This window comes from Haliotis rubra, unplaced genomic scaffold (assembly GCF_003918875.1).
Source record: "Haliotis rubra isolate DU_JTF1 unplaced genomic scaffold, ASM391887v1 Scf113, whole genome shotgun sequence".
NCBI lineage: Eukaryota > Metazoa > Mollusca > Gastropoda > Lepetellida > Haliotidae > Haliotis > Haliotis rubra.
In genome coordinates, this window is record NW_025765037.1 from 803,440 (window position 1) to 821,155 (window position 17,716).

General features: G+C 38.8%; 1 protein-coding gene across 2 annotated transcripts in view; it reads right to left on the reverse strand.

Moving 5' to 3' along the window:
* The window catches only part of LOC124291259 (enhancer of polycomb homolog 1-like), a 25,894-nt gene continuing 8,178 nt past the window's right edge, over positions 1-17,716 (reverse strand). The window contains exons 3-15 of one of the 2 annotated variants that reach the window (XM_046728212.1): positions 16,570-16,715; positions 16,071-16,166; positions 15,209-15,316; positions 14,931-14,998; positions 9,369-9,449; positions 8,786-8,912; positions 8,222-8,401; positions 7,698-7,784; positions 7,024-7,172; positions 6,127-6,249; positions 5,302-5,842; positions 4,365-4,527; positions 1-3,715 (exon numbers count right to left, since the gene is read on the reverse strand). In XM_046728212.1, the coding sequence (XP_046584168.1) occupies positions 5,386-5,842; positions 6,127-6,249; positions 7,024-7,172; positions 7,698-7,784; positions 8,222-8,401; positions 8,786-8,912; positions 9,369-9,449; positions 14,931-14,998; positions 15,209-15,316; positions 16,071-16,166; positions 16,570-16,715 (1,622 nt within the window). In that variant the 3' untranslated portion in view covers positions 1-3,715; positions 4,365-4,527; positions 5,302-5,385. Of the gene's footprint in view, positions 3,716-4,364; positions 4,603-5,301; positions 5,843-6,126; positions 6,250-7,023; positions 7,173-7,697; positions 7,785-8,221; positions 8,402-8,785; positions 8,913-9,368; positions 9,450-14,930; positions 14,999-15,208; positions 15,317-16,070; positions 16,167-16,569; positions 16,716-17,716 lie in introns of both variants that reach the window. The other variant, XM_046728202.1, reaches the window with a different exon arrangement.

The window sequence follows — 17,716 nt, forward strand, 5'->3', positions numbered from 1 at the left end:
TTTGTTTCTCGACTCTGTACAAATGTTTATTATTCTCATGAAAACCTGGTGTGCATACACTCACACCCCCAATATCACAGATCATTGCTCAATCTCTAACCCAGCCGTGCTTTGAAGGAAATCGTCATTCTACATTCAGCAAGTTCTCCGTCAAACAGTCTGTCCGGCTAGCTTACAGAAGTACAAGCCAAACCTCAAGTCAGCCTGTGGCATTATGGACTCAAAATGACCACAGCCAGATTTGTATCCAGATGCAAAGCCACTGACAATTTTCTGTCTTAACATTTGTTTAAACAATTTTGAAGACCAAAAAACAAAAAACAAAACAAAATAGATTCAAGTTATCTTTGCTTTTGTTGGTTGCTGACAACCTTATATCCATGATATCTGAACAGTTAATAAGGTATTACAAGCTTTCAAATTTATGGATTTTTAACCACCAAAAAATTAACCATGAATTTGCTGCAAAAATTAGGACTATGAAGATATCAGAATAGCAATTACATATGACTTGAGATTTGACTAGGTTTGCAAGGTATTGGAACGCTGAAAATAAGATGGTTAACAACTTAAATATCTACATGGAATGTGGACCTACAGCAGTTTGTATGTCAAATGTGTTGGCAGTCTTAAGCTCCATGCCAACAAGAAATTACTGCTAAATGAGCTTTACAATAACATGAGTTAGTTTGCATTTCTGAAAGTAAAATTCAATAATTCCTCGACATACAGTCAACTCTTGATACATTTATTACCAAATAACTAATGATTCTGTCTGCTGTTTCAGAGTTAAATAATAAATAAATAAAAAAAAAAAAAAAAAATAAAAAAAAAAAAAAAGAAGAAAGAAAGAGAAAAAATATATATCATTATCCTTTGTCTAAAATGCTTAGGGATGAGATTTGGGTTTGTTAAACTGGACCTTGTTTTTCTCCATGTCCAACCAAAGTTGACTGTACAATTCTTTAACAGTGATACATGTTACATGATTCCAATCAGCTGAGTTCACAAGAGGAATGGGAATTCTGAGGACAACACTGACATATCATCCCGTACATTTACAATTTTAAATATTGGAGATATGAACAAACTATCATTTCAAGACAAGAACATTTTTTTTCTCTGAAATATCCAAAATATATTTTAGAGCAACACAGAGCAAGTATTGTGTTCGGCATTTGATTTTCAGTGCTCCCTAATCTATATCCACATCTAACAGAAAATCAACATTTGACAACATACATCTATGTTACATAACATCAACAAGAAAAAGCCACTTAGGAAGTGTGTAACAAACAGAATACAGAACTTCAGCATCTATACTTTAGTATATTGTAGCGCCTCCTGATTCTACAAAAAGAACTGGTTTATAGAGAGCAGGGAATTTTTAAAAAGTGTAATTCACTTTGAAGAAAAATTTCATTTGTTATTCTCCAAATATTTTTTTTACATCTACTAACATTGCACATATATATCTTTATTAGAAAGGATATGAAATTTATCAGGCTATGATATATTAAATATACTGCTAAACAAACGTTAAGGATGACCCGATTCTTTCACACTATTAAAGATTATCTGTCGTCAGTAACCCATGAGAAAGAAACAGGTAGTCCTTAACTATTGTTTTGATGTTGTTTTTTGCAGTATACCTCAAATCTCCTATTCCCTCGGAGAAAAAAGGGGGAAATATTAACTGGATGGCAAAATAGTACCTTATTTAAAATCTAAAATTATTTACAGTTATGTTAAAAGATGTGTGTGTTGGGAGTTCCAGATCAGCGTTCCAGTGCCTCTGCTGATACAATGCCACTCAAACTGCCACACAGTATGTGGCAACTCTCACACATCTCACTAACTGGTACACAGAGAATCACAACATTCTCAGTTTCATAGAATCACTAACAATTTCACATTCTTCTTCAGTAATCACATTCAAAAACAAACTCTGCTTATGGTAACTTTTTTTTGGTCAAGATGCAAAACATATGTTTTCAGACATTTCCAATTTTGCCTTTTCAGAATTTGTTCCAGATGAATGCATAGAAATTCTGTTTAGTTCTATTTACACACTGTTCACTTAGTAAGTATTCTTATTAAGATGACTATCAGAGCATACAATATGACTGATGGGCACGACACAAGCACTAATAACTGTTAGAGATAATGGTGAAAGCTTCTGTCAATGATCATATTGTGATGTCTTTTGATTTTTCTCTTGTGCTCCCTATGTAACTTGCAAGCCCGTGTGTACAGTGCTTCTACATATGTACCTTCTTTCTACTGCTTTGGGTGGATAGCTAAATGGACAAAAAACATTTTACATGTGAGAAAAATTATTTTGATGCCTGACTTGCATATATTCTTAAAATAACATTACAATTGATCATTAAGCACAAACTAAACATATTTCAATAAGAGTTACTATCACGTTCATGTAGGGGGGGGGAAATAAGAAATTGTCAAGTAAATCCACCCTTCACAGGAACAGGCAACATAGTTACCTCCCTTGAGTGGCAGATCCCCCCCATGTGTGTCTTAATGGATCTGGTTAGGTGAAGCCTTACAGCATCATTTTCTCAAATTGATATGACAATTTCTCTCACAAGTTAACTGTATTTCCTACATTGACAGCTCCAAGAATAACTGGGCAGTCTACAGGATGAACTTAGTCAATGACAGATGCTAAAGTGATTTTTTTTTGGCACACTGGATTCCATGCACATAGGGTTTCATGATCTATAATGGGAGTACTTGTCTGTTCTTGTAGGCAAGGTTTGCTTTTAAGAATAATAATGTACTTTCAATACATAACTGAGTCTTTCAAGAAATATATGAACTTGAGGATCTGCCCAATCATTTCAGTACTGACATGATTGCAACATACCTTGTCCAAGAATTCTAGGAATCTTATTTTCTAACATGATTCGAACAAGAACTCAATTATTTGTAACACTAAAATTCTCAAGTATCTTATCAAATTGGAATAAGCGATTGCCAATACCCATTTGATGCCTATCCCTGCCTGTGATACACATTAGGAAGTAAATGGTCAAACACTTGATGCCATCCATTCCCTGCTTGTGATACACATAAGTAAAGGTCAAGCACTAGAAACCTGTTTATCCCTGCTTGTGAGACACAATGGGAAGTAATGGTCAAGCAGTCGACCATGGAGACAAGGTAGAATGTAGAAGATGAATAACATTACACATTCCATTTACATGTCACACACACGCATTCCATAGAATTACCCGTAGAATTGCAGCATCACTATAATGGGTGTTTAACTGGACAACAGCTGTAACATGTAGCATCTAGATTTAATCATAAGCACTTCACACATGACAAGTATTTCTGTTGTTAGTCCCCATATCACTTGTACAAGAATATATGCACAACATTCTAAACAATACAATGAGTGTTGCCCATTCCGAAGCATGTTTTTCTACATGTGGTGTTGCACTGCAGCCAGGGTTGTATGCATGGCTGTTGTAATGAATAGTTCCGTCGTCTGGCACTACACCAACTCCATCTTGAGTCGGACTGGTAGGGCAGGAGTGTGAGCCACGCGCAGGTGGCAGTACCAGCGCACGCTCACTGTTGAAGAGTAAATAATCAGAAGACTACTCTCTCCAACCATCAAGTAACATCCATTGGCAAAACTTGGTCTTTGTTGAAAGTGCTCACAGCATTGTGGTCTTCATGGTTTTGTCTATAAATGAAAAATAATGAATTTCTAAATTGAGTGATTTCAAGGTCTAGAAAGACTTGAAGCAATAATCTCTGATTGGATGAGTTTTGAACAGTCCCACTTTGGTGAAACCCACAACTTGGTGCTGACAAATCTAGGAACATGACTGACATGGATTTGATTGATTGATTTTTCTTTAATGCAGCACTAAGCAATAGTCTGGTATATGGCAGCGGTCTGTAAATAATCGAGTCTGGATCAGACAATCTAGTGATCTACACAATTTGGATATGATGACACGTGTCAACCAAGTCAGCGAGCCTGACCACCCGATCCTGTTAGTTGCCTTTTATGACAAGTATGGGTTGCTGAAGACCATTTCTAACCAGGATCTTCACGGGTTGACAGGGATTTGAAATTTGCAAATCAGAAATCTTGCAGCAATTTGTTGCCATGAAGCTGATCAACATGTATCCAAATTGTATTTGTCCATCCCAAATATCACACTAATGGAATAGAAGCTGGTGTTCTATTGAAAAGGTCTAAAAGCGAATTATAGTTAAGTTCCTCACAGAGAACACACACAAGAAGTAAATGACTTTTTTAATGTGATTTTGGCAAACTGTTATGCAGAGTCTGAATATAGTAATAGTTGTAGTATCCAACTCACTTGAGCAAATTGAGTGCTGTGGCCGGTGTTGTTGACAGCTTGAATGTGCTGGTGTTGGCTGGCATCACTTTGTTGTTTACAGATGGCTTCATGAACGTCGATGCCGAGGACACCTTCACTGACGTAGCTGCTGTCAAAGCTGTTGTAACTGCTGCCGTTGTCACTGAACACACATTGAGAGGGAAGTTTAACTGAAGAATGTTAGCTGCTGGTGAGGTTGAAAGTCCACTTGTTTTACCTATGAAAAGAACACAGGATGTCACATGCATCAACCTCAACGCACACCAACATTTACTTACATTCCACTAAATTAGTTCATACATCCATCATACCTTTTGAACAGACATATGGATGTAAATAGCTTAAAGTTTGAAGAAAACATTCAAAATTAACAATCATAAGAAGTCAGATAGTTTCTAACTTGAGAGTTCACAGACTTCAGTTCCTCTCCGACAATAAAGCCCCTAAACTCTGTCAAATAACGAGATAACATTTTAACATGGAAGTCAGTAATACTGAGACTGATTGTTCTGAACACACAATGTCTTTTAGAAATTGGTCAAATATAACAAATGTAATTCTAGTACTTCTGGGGAGCTGAGTCGGGGGTTTAATTGGATTTCTAGACTAAAAGAGTGTTATGTCGAGAAAAGCATTTGCTAGATTAGACTTCTTTCTGAAAGACCATGTGTATTAACAGCTTTTGCTAATGGGAGCCATGCCAATTTACACATCAGAGGGGTACAAAAAGAACCTGACCTAATCTTCCAGTTATCTAACTTCCATCTTTCTGAAAGCCTTTATATGGATGACATCAACCCCATCCCGACCCTGAAAGTACTAGAATCTCCAGTTTACAAAGAAAGTGTTCCCCCGAAACCCTTATTAAATTGTGATCAATGGTAAGGTATTCAATCATTCTTTAACTATTCCTTACTGTCTATCAATGGTCCATTTGTTGTGACAGCAACTGTTGGTGGTGTTGTGGTCGTCTGTGTCGTCACAATAATTGGCGGTGCAGTTAGTGACGCCGACAACAATGATGATGGTGATGTTGACACGGGGGGGGTAATGAAACAGATGGGGTAGTTGTTATATTGTTCGATGAGGATGAAGATGAAGAAGTGGATGTAGTTGTAGTAGTAGTAGTTGTTGTTGTAGCACCAATATTTGCACTGGGAAGCTGAGAAGAATTCATCACTGCACTCACAGCAAACTCGGCACTGGCAGAGTCCAATGTAAACCTTGAAGTTGGCTGTGATGAGAAAGATTGGCCAAGAATCACAGAAGAGTCTATCTCAGACGCTTCAAGTTGAAGCAGTTTTTCCTCCTGTTCCCGTTTCATTTCAAGCAATTGTTCTTTATGAGACTGGTAGGTCTCAAAGTTAAACTCGACAGAAACCGGAGTACTTGACGGTGACCGACTACCATGCCTAGAGTCACTGTCAGGGGGCGGAGTTTTTGGACGAAAATGAGGACTGAAAATAAATGTACAGTTGATAGCAAATGTCAAATAACACATACCTACAGGCAAGCAAGTCATGACTTAAATTTCAGCTTCAGAGATAGAGAAAAAGGGTAAACAAAAAAGAAGTGATGTAAAACATCAAAACTTGTTACTAAGGAATCTAGGGACCATTAAGTATTTAATATCGGCCCCTTGATACTTACTCTTAAATTTTGACCACTGCTATTTTACCAAGACTTAAAGGTTCAAGTGTTAAACAATATATGAAAAAAGAAGAAGCCTTTTGAGACTTACATTTTTTTCCCCCGTATATATGTGACATATTCACCGAGCACTTCAGGTGAATGTGAGGGATCACCTAGGTCGAGTCTGTCTAGGCCGTCATCCCAGGGTGTATAAGCTCGATCCAGAATGACTCTAGATATGAAAGGAATGCAACATTGTAGAACTACAAGACAATAAAGCTAACAGACAGCAGTGTCTGTTTTTATCTACTCAAATTGTGTCCTTCAAACCTTTGGCGATCATCAGCCTGACTCAACATGGACTGGTAACTTTTCTAAAACATCTATTGCCTGACAACCATAAAAAGACAATACAAAATGATCATAAGAGCAACATCAATCATTCACGTATTATCTCAGACTATTTCAACCACATAGAACTGGATGTATGTGAGTATGTGAGTGAGTGAGTGAGTGAGTGAGTTTAGTTTTACGCAGCTTTTAGCAATATTCCAGCAATATCATGTTGGGGGGTAGAGAAATGGGCTCCACACATTGTACCCAAGTGGGGAATCGAACCCCAACGCCCTAACTTGATCTGAAGCTTAGTACCCTTAGGAGTGAAACAATCAACAATAGCAGCAAACATTCATACGCAATGATACTATAAAGAGTTCTTGAAACCATTAAAGTAGCCATGTTTTGCCCAAATTTGATTACAATTGTTTACCACAGTCCAACGTTTTCCATACCTTCAACCCTAAACTTTGTGTTAGTATTCTTAATAAAAGTTTCTGAATGATTGATTTTATTATTTCAGGGTAAGTAAGTAAATATTGCTATAATCCGCTACAGCAATATTGCAGGTATTCACAGCTAGTATATTTCAGTGTGTACAGTTGATACAAAACATCTGTCAACTATCCTAACTTAATAATCTTATTTCAACTGAACTTGATCAACTTACCGCCCACCCCTGCCAACTCGACGCCTGGAGAACCCAACACAGTTTCTTGGAGGAGGTAGTGACATGAGAGAATATCTGTATTTTTTATCACCAAGGCCACCTTCATCAGGACTACACCAGGACCAGTTGCCTTGACGACCCATGAGAGGCTGCAAAAATAATGATTTTGTGGGTTAAATTATGAAATCAATTATCCTTGTTCCATAATACAATACTTCAATTTAATTTTTATTGTGATTTTCGTGGATGTAATTGGCTGAAAGTCAGAAAGAGTTCAATAAGATCCAGCATACACATTATTAGAAATATAGGAATTTCATCAATTCTTTACTACAAATATCTAAGAACAAGCAGCTCTTATGGTTAAAAAGATCAATTACATTTTTGATCCATCAACAGCCTTACTATTCTGTCAACTATGAATCGGCTTTGAATGACCCGGATACACCGGTAAATGATGCTGAACTGCTGACCAAAAGTAACATAAGGGAAGCACAGAATGATATTCTTCTGGCTCATAAATATTAATCTTCACATGCCATACAATCCTTTCACAAAATAAGAATCCAGAAGAAAATTCATTCTTCGTAAAAACAGATTTGTGCACTTGCAATTCCAGAATGAGATTGCATACAAAACCAACAGAGTGTCTACTGCAAAAGAGACATACTTACAGTGAAATAATGACAATGTTTCCTTCTCTTGAAGGCAAATGGACCATCAGGATCATTTTCATCTTCATGATCTGATGGAGACATACCCTGGAATTAAAGGACAGATCTTGTAAGAATATCTAAAAATATCTTGTTTCATACAGGAAATTAAGTTCAACTGTGACAAACTATCAATTACCCTACACTTATCAGCCTTATTTCAATCTAGCTCTTATTAAGCAAAGAGCACAAGACAACATTACTGGGCTCCGTTTCACAAAGTTCTTAGCACTTACACCATTCTGAAAGGATTCCAGGTATATGAGAGCATGTCAGTGAAATGTGGGAGAAAAGCCCAAAATGATGCAGATCTTAGATGTTCATCACTTTGGGAAAAACAAGACTTTCTGGTTTGGGCGTGCCCAAGGGAGGCAACTCTACACATTGAAAAGTGGTGCTGTACACCGCTGAGCCTCTCCTTCCCCTCTATACATAAGTAAACGTTGACACACAGCAAAGGATACACGTTTAATAAGAAAACTCACAGGAGAAAGCCCGTCATCATCAGAGCTGTCTATATCTGGATGCAAGATGTCCACTTCGCTGTAGTGGGATGAGGTAATGTTGGACGTTTGATGATGGTGGTTGTGATGGTGATGATGCTGTTGCTGCTGGGATTGTTTCCGTTTTCGATATGCTCGCTTCTTGGGTTTGGGGGCAATATCCTGTAACAACATAAATAGAATAAGAAATTCAATTCACGTTTATGTCTTTGGACTTATCAAGAATTCACATGGAATCAACGTATGTTTGATTTTAGATTTCTAAGTATTCTTTTAAATCAATCATGTTATCTTGAATGAACAAAAATGGTATCACAAAATAAGGCAAGCATCTCTATAGTGAGACAGAGAAAAAACCCCTAAAAGTGCATCAGCTTTATTGCAGCCACCATATGGTAAGCTAAAGTATATCATATCAATTCCATTACGAATAATTACTATGCAAATCAGTTGTAAGAAATATCATTAGCAAGAATGCATGATGAAAACATCTTAATTCATCAAGTTTAACTCCCATACAAATATGACAAATGTTTCCATGCTTACCCCATTCACCCCCTGGACCCACTCCCCAGACTTTGAGAGACTAAATGGTGGAATGAAAGACGGATGCTTATGTCGCTCAGCTTCAGCATGAGCTAACAACTTGCCATCAAAATCTTCACTTTGGTACCTGCAACACAAAGGTATGCCATATTAGCAAGGATAAAATGTTTCAATCGCTACCAAACAGCAGCAAATCATATTCACAACTAATAGGTCTCAAGAAACTACATTTCAACAAAGTCAGCGTATGTTCTCAAGGTCTGTACAACATTAAAAGCATGAAGAAATGGTATCTAAAAACCCACGCCAGCTTGCAAAACTGACAAAGACTATCAACATTTAGTAGAAGCAAAAGGCAAACAAATTGTTTATCATTGCATTTCAGAATCTCCTGTCTCTACTATAGCTAACTACAAATGTAAATGTTCAGTAAGTGTTCCAAGTATGCTTATCTAAACAGGGCCCCAATGTTGGAGCATGAAAGTTACGATCAACTTAGCGTTACGATAGCTTGGTGCAACAGGGCCCAGGAAGGACAAGCAGGAAATTCTTAGACAGGTCAAGCTGCTACATGCTGTCTCACCTTTTTTCTAAAACTTCTATTGTTAACTGAAGCAACTCTTTCTTGGACTTTTCCCTTCTCTTGATCACTTCCAGCAACGTACTGCAAAATTAGAAAAATAGAAATGTTTTATGCTGCATATCACTGTAAAAAATGTGTCCTGAGGGCATGTAAACAAGTGCTTTGATCCACGAGTTCAGATTTACAGGGTTCAACAATCATTTTTAAATTTAATGGTTTTCAACTTAGACAAACAAGAAAACATCTAAAAACATTTCCGGGCAATAATGTAATTTTCTGACTATTGTATACTTATCCTGACTCATGCTAATGGTCAAATTTATTACAGCTTTAACATATTGAATGATGCTACAAAAAGTAACTCGCAGAAATCAGCAGTGAAATAGCCGAACGATTCTTAATTATACGATTGCCCAGAATAATTAGTAATGTTTCCTTATCCTGACTCATGCTAATTATGCTTGTCTCCTTCCTCTTGCGAATGATAGTGGAACACTTGAAATCCCTTGAAGTTCCCTTTAAACATGCGGACATAAAATCCCTCACCCAGGAGTAGCGTCCCTTTCCTCCTTTTGCCGCCCGAATGGTCACATGATTGGCCATATTTGTCACTCTCTCCGTATGTAAGCCCAACACCCAGATTTACAGGGAAATCCAGAGTACCATAAGAGAGGTGGTTGGGAGGGCTAACCTCATGAGTCAGGATAAATATAATATATCAATTTTAGTCAGAAAATTACATATTTTTCCTTATCCTGACTCATGCTTATTATGCTTGCAGAATCCGTCAGAAACGGTGGTGGGTCAAGCCACGTTCTGGATTCCCTGGTTGTAGATTTATGTCCTGTATTACCCCCCTTGGGAACTTATGATGGCACTGTTGAAGATTCTTTCAACCTCTCTCTGATGAGTCTGGGGGGACCACAACCTGACATTTTCGTGTGGATTTTAGATATACTAATATTCCATTAGTTATCTATTGTAACTCCACTTCCGTGGGCGTCTCAGTGGATAAGGGGATGAATAGGCGCTTGAATATTCGTCTCCTTGTTTTAGTTCTTTGTAAGTAGATTTGAAGTGCTCTAACTGGGCATAAGGATAGATCCTGTGTATCCTGTGGCCCAAGGACTGTAGATAGCGCTGGGATGTGGAACTGTCAGGCTGGCTGGGCAGTTGGTTCTTGGCAATAACATCCCATCTGAGTCCCAGATGTACGATGTCTTGATTCAAATTGTGTTCGTTCAAAGTCTAGAGCATGTATTTCTGACATCCTTGCAGCTGTTGCTAGGGCGATCAGTGGGCGCAACTTTAATCTCCCTCTGCGAGTCATGTCTTGAGCTGAGGTGAGTAGACTGAGCATGCTTTGCCAAGCACATAGTGTCAACGGAGAGAGCCATGCTTGAGATATCATCTGTTGTATTTTGACCTAACGATCCTCTGGAACGACTATACGATTCACTGGTGTGATGAGTTGAATTCCTAGGAATTGCAGATCTTGTTTCGACTCCAGTTCCAACTTGAGGAGATTCACTAGCCATCCTAGTTGAGTGAGCAGCCTGATGGTGAAATCTAGTTGCAGTCTGAGTTGACTGGGATCTTGATTAGCTTGAATCCTGTTGTCCAGGTAGAAAGCACTGCATAGACCTCGACAATGTAGATATATACTGATGGGCTTTGTCACTCGAGTAAACAACCAGGGGGCCGACGATATTCCAAATGGCAGGACCTTCCATTGGAAATGACGTCCGTTAAAGAGGAATCGTAGATATCTCCTTGATTCCGGATGGATTGGGATGTGGAGGTCCACATCTTGCAGATCTATGCTGGCGAGGTAGTCTGCTGGACAAATGACATGTCGGAGCTGAGGAAGATGTATCATCTTGAATTTTGCTGGTCTGCGTAGATACTCCCGGCTGAACTTCCTAATGTTGTAGATGAGCCGAAATTTCTCCTTGGAATTCTTCTTCGGTACCAGGAAAATTGAGGAGTAGAACCCTGGCGTGATGAGATCTTGATCTAACTCTTCTACTTCCTCTTTGTCGAGTAGGGCCTTGATAGAATCGTCCAGTTTTCCTATCTGGTCGGCTGCGTAGTTGGAGGCCATCGGGTTGCTTGTGAGCGGGCGAGTGGCTTCTAACTGTATCTTGTACCCTCTGCGCAGTATCTGGGATACGTAGTCCTCCTGTAGTATTCCCCAATTCCCACAGTACCGTTGAAGACATCCACCCACTGTCCAAGGTTGTACAGGAACGGCTGGAGGTGGAAGACTCCAGTAGTTCCAAACCTGGCCTTCAATGCTTGATTCCTCTTGCACCCCTGGGTGCTCGGCCTCTTCCGGGGTTACCTCTAGGAGCTCTGGTTGGGCGACAAAAGGAGCCTCTTCCTCCTTTCATACTGGAATACTTCTTTTCTCTGGCTCTCTAGACTCCTGCAACTTAGATTTGCTGGAGTAGCGTTGGGACGTCTGACGAATCACGTTAGCCAAAGTGTCGATGGATGATGGATTTAATCATCATAACTTCCCTAGAGTCATGAGAGACTTCTCTGGGGACTTCTTCAATTCCTCCTCCGAAGATGTAAGATGATGACCATGGGGTTCTGTATAGAGACTTGGTGAAGCGTTCACTCCAAGTGCATGCTGACAATAACCCTTGTCTTCTCAGGAGAGTCAAGCCCGCTGAGGTGGATACTAGGTGCTCCGACATAAATTGATGGTCTCTCTTCTTCGTAAGTAGAGCGGAGTATATCATCCGGTCTTCTTCGGCCGAGGAATTCTTGAACTTCGAGATGAGTGTTTCGTTGATAGCCCTCGATCTGGCTAATCCGAAGAAAGTACGTCTGGTGGTTGTATCCAGCTGCGCTAACTTCTTATCATCAATCTTGTATGTTCTTTGACAGGAATCGGTGATAATCTTATAGTCATCATCAACCTCTGGAGCCTTCAGGAAGGGTTCCATCTTATGTAGAGGGAATTTCCTGGCGTTGAATGTCAGGATGTGCTGACTCTGCGACTTGGTGGCTTTATCAAAAGCTGCATTGAGGTTGTCTGGTACTTGGGTTGGTCGGTGGAAAGGTGAGTGTGTCGAAATCAACTTTGGACATCTTGTAGGTAAACACCTCATCTGTGTCCTTAGAAGGTGATGATAAGTCCAAGCCATTGGCGATCCAGGAGTTAATTTCCGTATCGGAGAAGACGCCTTCACTTTCATCCTGATTTAGACATCTCTCGCTTTAAGGATGCACGACGACTTGAGTCTCTATAGGATGATCTATAAGATGAGTTTCGCACAGGCGATCGATCCCATGTGATCTTGAATCCTTCCTGGGGGGTTGAGATAATTCTCTAGACCTTCGTGAAGGTGGATTCCTGGACGTAGCTTCCCCTCTGTAGGAGTGCCTTCGCGCAGGCTCTTGATGGGCGTCAGAGTCTGATGGAGATGACGATTCATATCTGCAACGTCTGTAGGGTTCGGGAGAACGCCTTGATTCCTTCCTGCGTGGAGACTTCTTTGCACCATTCTCTGGGGCTATCTCTGGTACAGGGGAGGAAAAAACTTTAAAATTGCTAGTGTACTCCGGTACAGTGGCACATGTAAAATCACTTGCCCTGATAATTTTCCCTTATACGGGCTGTTTTCTTGTTGATTTTTTTAAATAAACAACATAATTAACATTGGAAAGTCAACTGGACACCAGTACAATGTGATATACAAATTTGCTTGCCCGACAGGAAAAAACACTGGAGTCGGACGTCTGGCAATGGGATTTTTCCACCCCTGCTGGTACCCGATGTCTGCGTTGATAGTAGGTCTTCTGTCAATGTCTGCGCTGATACCAATGTCGATGTAGCTGTAGCAGCAGACTTTGTCTTCTTACTGACGATAGGACTTCAGGTATGAGGATGGGTGGATCATCATAAACATCTGCTTCTTCCGGAGGAACAATCTCGGCTGAGAAAGACCTCGTCTTCTGTGTAGAGCTGATCTTAGACTTCGCTGAAGTCTTCATGGTAGTAGCCTTCTTTTTCTGCGAAGATGAAGATTTGGTCTTCTTCATCTGCAATGAGGTCAGCTAAGTAGACGATGATCTCTTATGGCCTCCGGCGTTCACCCCTGGTACATCGACCTGCTCGTGAGAAACGTTCAGCAATTCACTAGAATTATGAATATCTGCAGCAGTGGTTAACACACGGTTATCAGCGCAATCACTCGATTTAGACATGACTTGTGAATACCTACATACCCAGTCCTTAGCACATCTATGGATGGAAAAAAGGTAATTATTGAATTCAACCGAATTTAATTTTACACAATACTTACAGCGAGAGCTGAAAGAACATGAAACAGTGCAAGTAGGACATAATAAATGAGGGTCAGCCGCAGACACTCGGTACCTACAACGAATACAAGTTTTCATCAATTGTAAACATGAAGAAAACACGTCAAACAATGGAAAATTTAGAACAAATTTCAAACCGTAATGTAGAATATAATCCTAAAAACTGAATACAGCAATAATTTTGATGTAAGGTCCGATATTATAAAAGGATATGTGCCGTATAGGGACTCAGGTGCTCTCACAACCGTCCTCAAGGGCGAAGAAGGAGAGTGTGACAAATATGGCCGATCATGTGACCATTTGGGTGCCAAAGGGAGGAAAGGGATGCTACTCCTGGGTGAGTGATTTTACATCCCCTTTTTCAAAGGGAACTTCAAGGGATTTCAAGTGTTCCACTATCATTCGCAAGAGAAAGGAGACAAGCATAATTAGCATGAGTCAGGATAAGAAAACATTACTAATTATTCTGGGCAATCGTATAATTAAGAATCGTTTGGCTATTTCACTGCTGATTTCTGCGAGTTACTTTTTGTAGCATCATTCAATATGTTAAAGCTGTAATAAATTTGACCAAATTTCTTGCATTGTTAAATTGTGGTTCATACTTTAACTAATGGACTGGTATGAAGATAAATGCTGTTTTAAAGTTAATTCCATGTTGATGAGTGGTTTATGTGATTTTGTACTTGAGCTGAAAACTGTTCAGCAAATCAACTGTTTCCATTGTGACACAAAGTATGGAGTTTCCATAATTCTTATGCTAGTTTGATTCACTCTGGTTACAAATATCCTCACTCCACAGTTGCCATGGGAATAACATTAAACATTAATACATCCTACAGATTGGTTTACTGGGTGTGGTCTGAGTTACCTCCCTTGATCTAGACCCTGATTATAGATGTCCTTAACACAATGGAGTCAAACTAATCATCTGTAGTGTAACTGATCACTAGATATGCTAAAAGTACAAGAGAATCAACTTCAATCAACACTTCTGCTACATTTGCCATCTATTGAGGACCCATAAAAATTGTATCCCCATTATCAATTTTCACAGGAATATGCTAGTGGATTCCTCAACTTCCGGTGTTAATAAACACAGCAGATTTCCATCTTGAGAGTTTGTAAAACCCATGCATTTATTACAGTTAAATCTTGGGTGTTTCAAGGTGAGCGATTCTAGACAATATTTATATATCATATATATATATATATGATACTCACACTGCACGACTGAGGTCCCTCCTGAGTTTCAACATTTTTTCATATGAGACTTCATCATTCTTGCGATTCTGAAATGAAATAAATCAGTGGATTTCAAGGTTCTGACAAAAAGGTCTTCAGTTTGAAAATTACTTTCACTGAACGATCTTCAAAGCAAAACATTAGGATTATGGCAAGAACTCAGTAATTGTAATTCAAAGATTACATACTATTTACACAAATTTTTTGCTTTGTTGAGTACACTTCCATGCAGGCCTGGAAAAACAGTAAGAATGTACCTTTCTCGTTTGCATCTTCTCCGTTCTCCGTCGGAAGGCTACGTATGGGTTATTTGTGGTTGACCCATCACGCTTCTCAGTCTTCACAGTTGCTATCAATGGCTGTTGCTGTAAAGGATTAACATTTAATCCATCAAATTTTGTTACTTATCATAAAGAAGTTTCAATAAGCCTACACAGAGAAACAAGAAGACAAAGTCATCAATATCCCCCGCATAATGGCAAAATACTCTTCATGATTATGTGTACGAGTTTTGATTATGTCAAATATTTAGGTGTGTATATAGAAAAGTAGAAGGAGAGTATTGAAAGGTTTTTAAAGTTCTGCTCCGGAAAAGAGCACTACCACTAATTTCAGTTTAGTCAATCTTGTTGCCATGGAAATGCCAAAAATATTTTATTCAGAATTCCAAAACTACCAAAAGGCACCAGTACACCACCAGACCAATGTATGTGCCAAGTTTGGAGAAGAAATATAGAACAGTTTCAGAGTTCTGCTCCGGAAAAGACAAATGTGCACGGATGGACTGACGCACTCCATTTTAATACCCCCCGCAAAACGTGTTGAGGGGGATAAAAATTGTTTTATCATGTTGCTTGAAGTCAGACATGAGAACAGCAAAGCACAAAAAACACTGAAAATTTAGCCTGGGGTCTTGGGGGTCTTTTATTGCAGATTTACATCGATCTAAAAAATGTTCGAAATGAAACAAAAATCTGCAGAAAATTCTCATGTCTGTGAAGTGCATAGTCGTTTTTTAGAAGTAAAAAAAAGTAGTTACATCATTACATTTTGTAACAATTTACTATACTCTTGCTAAAACCAAAAAAATGCCTCAGAAATATGCAATTCAATACTCACTGTGCGTAACCGTTTATTGAGCCAATAGTCATACACTGCAATGATAAGATCATCATCTTCTTTCAGTAACAACTTAGCTTCCTGGAGGGTAACCACCTGCAATGAGATCAGGAAGCACTATCAGAGCCATTCACAAAAACAATATCTTACATTACCAAAGCATCCTCTCCAATAATCTGCAACTAATAATTTAAGCCTCTTCCTCTTTAGCATATTTATTGGCACGTTCTCAGAGAAGCAAGACTATGAAATTTGTTTAACTGTACTAACATGAATTAGGAAGGTTTTTCATTTCAGTTCAATTTTAACACATGAACTGCAGATATGGAACTGAACATTGGACTCTAGTCACCCTACAAAAATATTTGACTGGAAGCAGTGTTTAAAATATAAAGACTACATTATGGCAAAAGTACATGAGATTATAGATTTTCAACTGATTGATGAAAAGGCAGAAACATTTGTCACTATTGTCATGTAAATTGTAATCAGCACCAACCTGCTGACCACTGCCTTTTTCCAACCTATCCATCATCTCTTCAAACTTGAGAGGCGTGATTTCCATCTTCTTGGCCTGCTCATTGAGCCAGCCCTCGTCCTCGCTGTCCATGTCATAGTCTGGTATTTCCTGGTCCATACCAAACGCTGTCAGAACAAAGTCAGGGTCAGTTTTACGGTACTTTGGCAATATCTCAAAATGTGATGATTTGCTTCAAACATTTTAAGAATCTCTTGTTTTTTACATCACAACACACTTGTCCATTTGAGAACAGTATGAGTAATCTCTAATTTGCACACCTTTAACTGTCAGCAAAAACTAGTGTTCCAATTGTTTATTGATGTACTTAGTTCCATAACACAGAATACATTATTAAGATTAACAGTTTCAAATAGTCTATAAATACACCTTTTTCAGTTGGACATGATAAAACACTTATTCTATAAGTGTTTTTATAAAGTGTGAATAGTACTACTTACAGTCCCAGTTATTCATTTCAATAAAATATTACTGTCCATACAACAAGATTTCAAACAGGCATTTTACTTTTATGAGTAGACTAAAACATGCTGTAAGAGGCATGTAATGCAATTACTTCTGTTCAAAGACAAGGACTCCGATGGAATTGCAGCTCACTTTGATATGTGGTCAACAGCTTATAAAGGCTAAAGAAACACTAACTACAGTTGCTCTCAGCATTATTATTTAAACATTTTCTGCATATATACTGTTAAGAAAACACACACAGTAGCCAAGTTTTCAAGTCTGCAAGTACAGATGTACTATTTTAGGAGAGAGAGGAGAAAAATAAAGTGAGTGAGTATGGTTTTACGCCGCTTTTAGCAATATTCCAGCAATATCACGACAGGGGACACCAGAAATGGGCCTCACACATTGTACCCCTGTGTGGAATCGAACCCGGATCTTTGGCGTGACGAGCCAACTCTTCAACCACTAGGCTACCCCACCGCTCCAGAAAAATAAGAGGAAGATATATTTTGAGACACAAATGCAGTAATGCTTAGTATAATGTTGGTGAATTTGAAGTGGAACACTTTTATGGATAGACAACTTCTTTGTTGCAGCGTTTCGGTGTAGATCCTGATACCTTTATCAAGCAAATGATGACGGTGTTAGGATCTACACC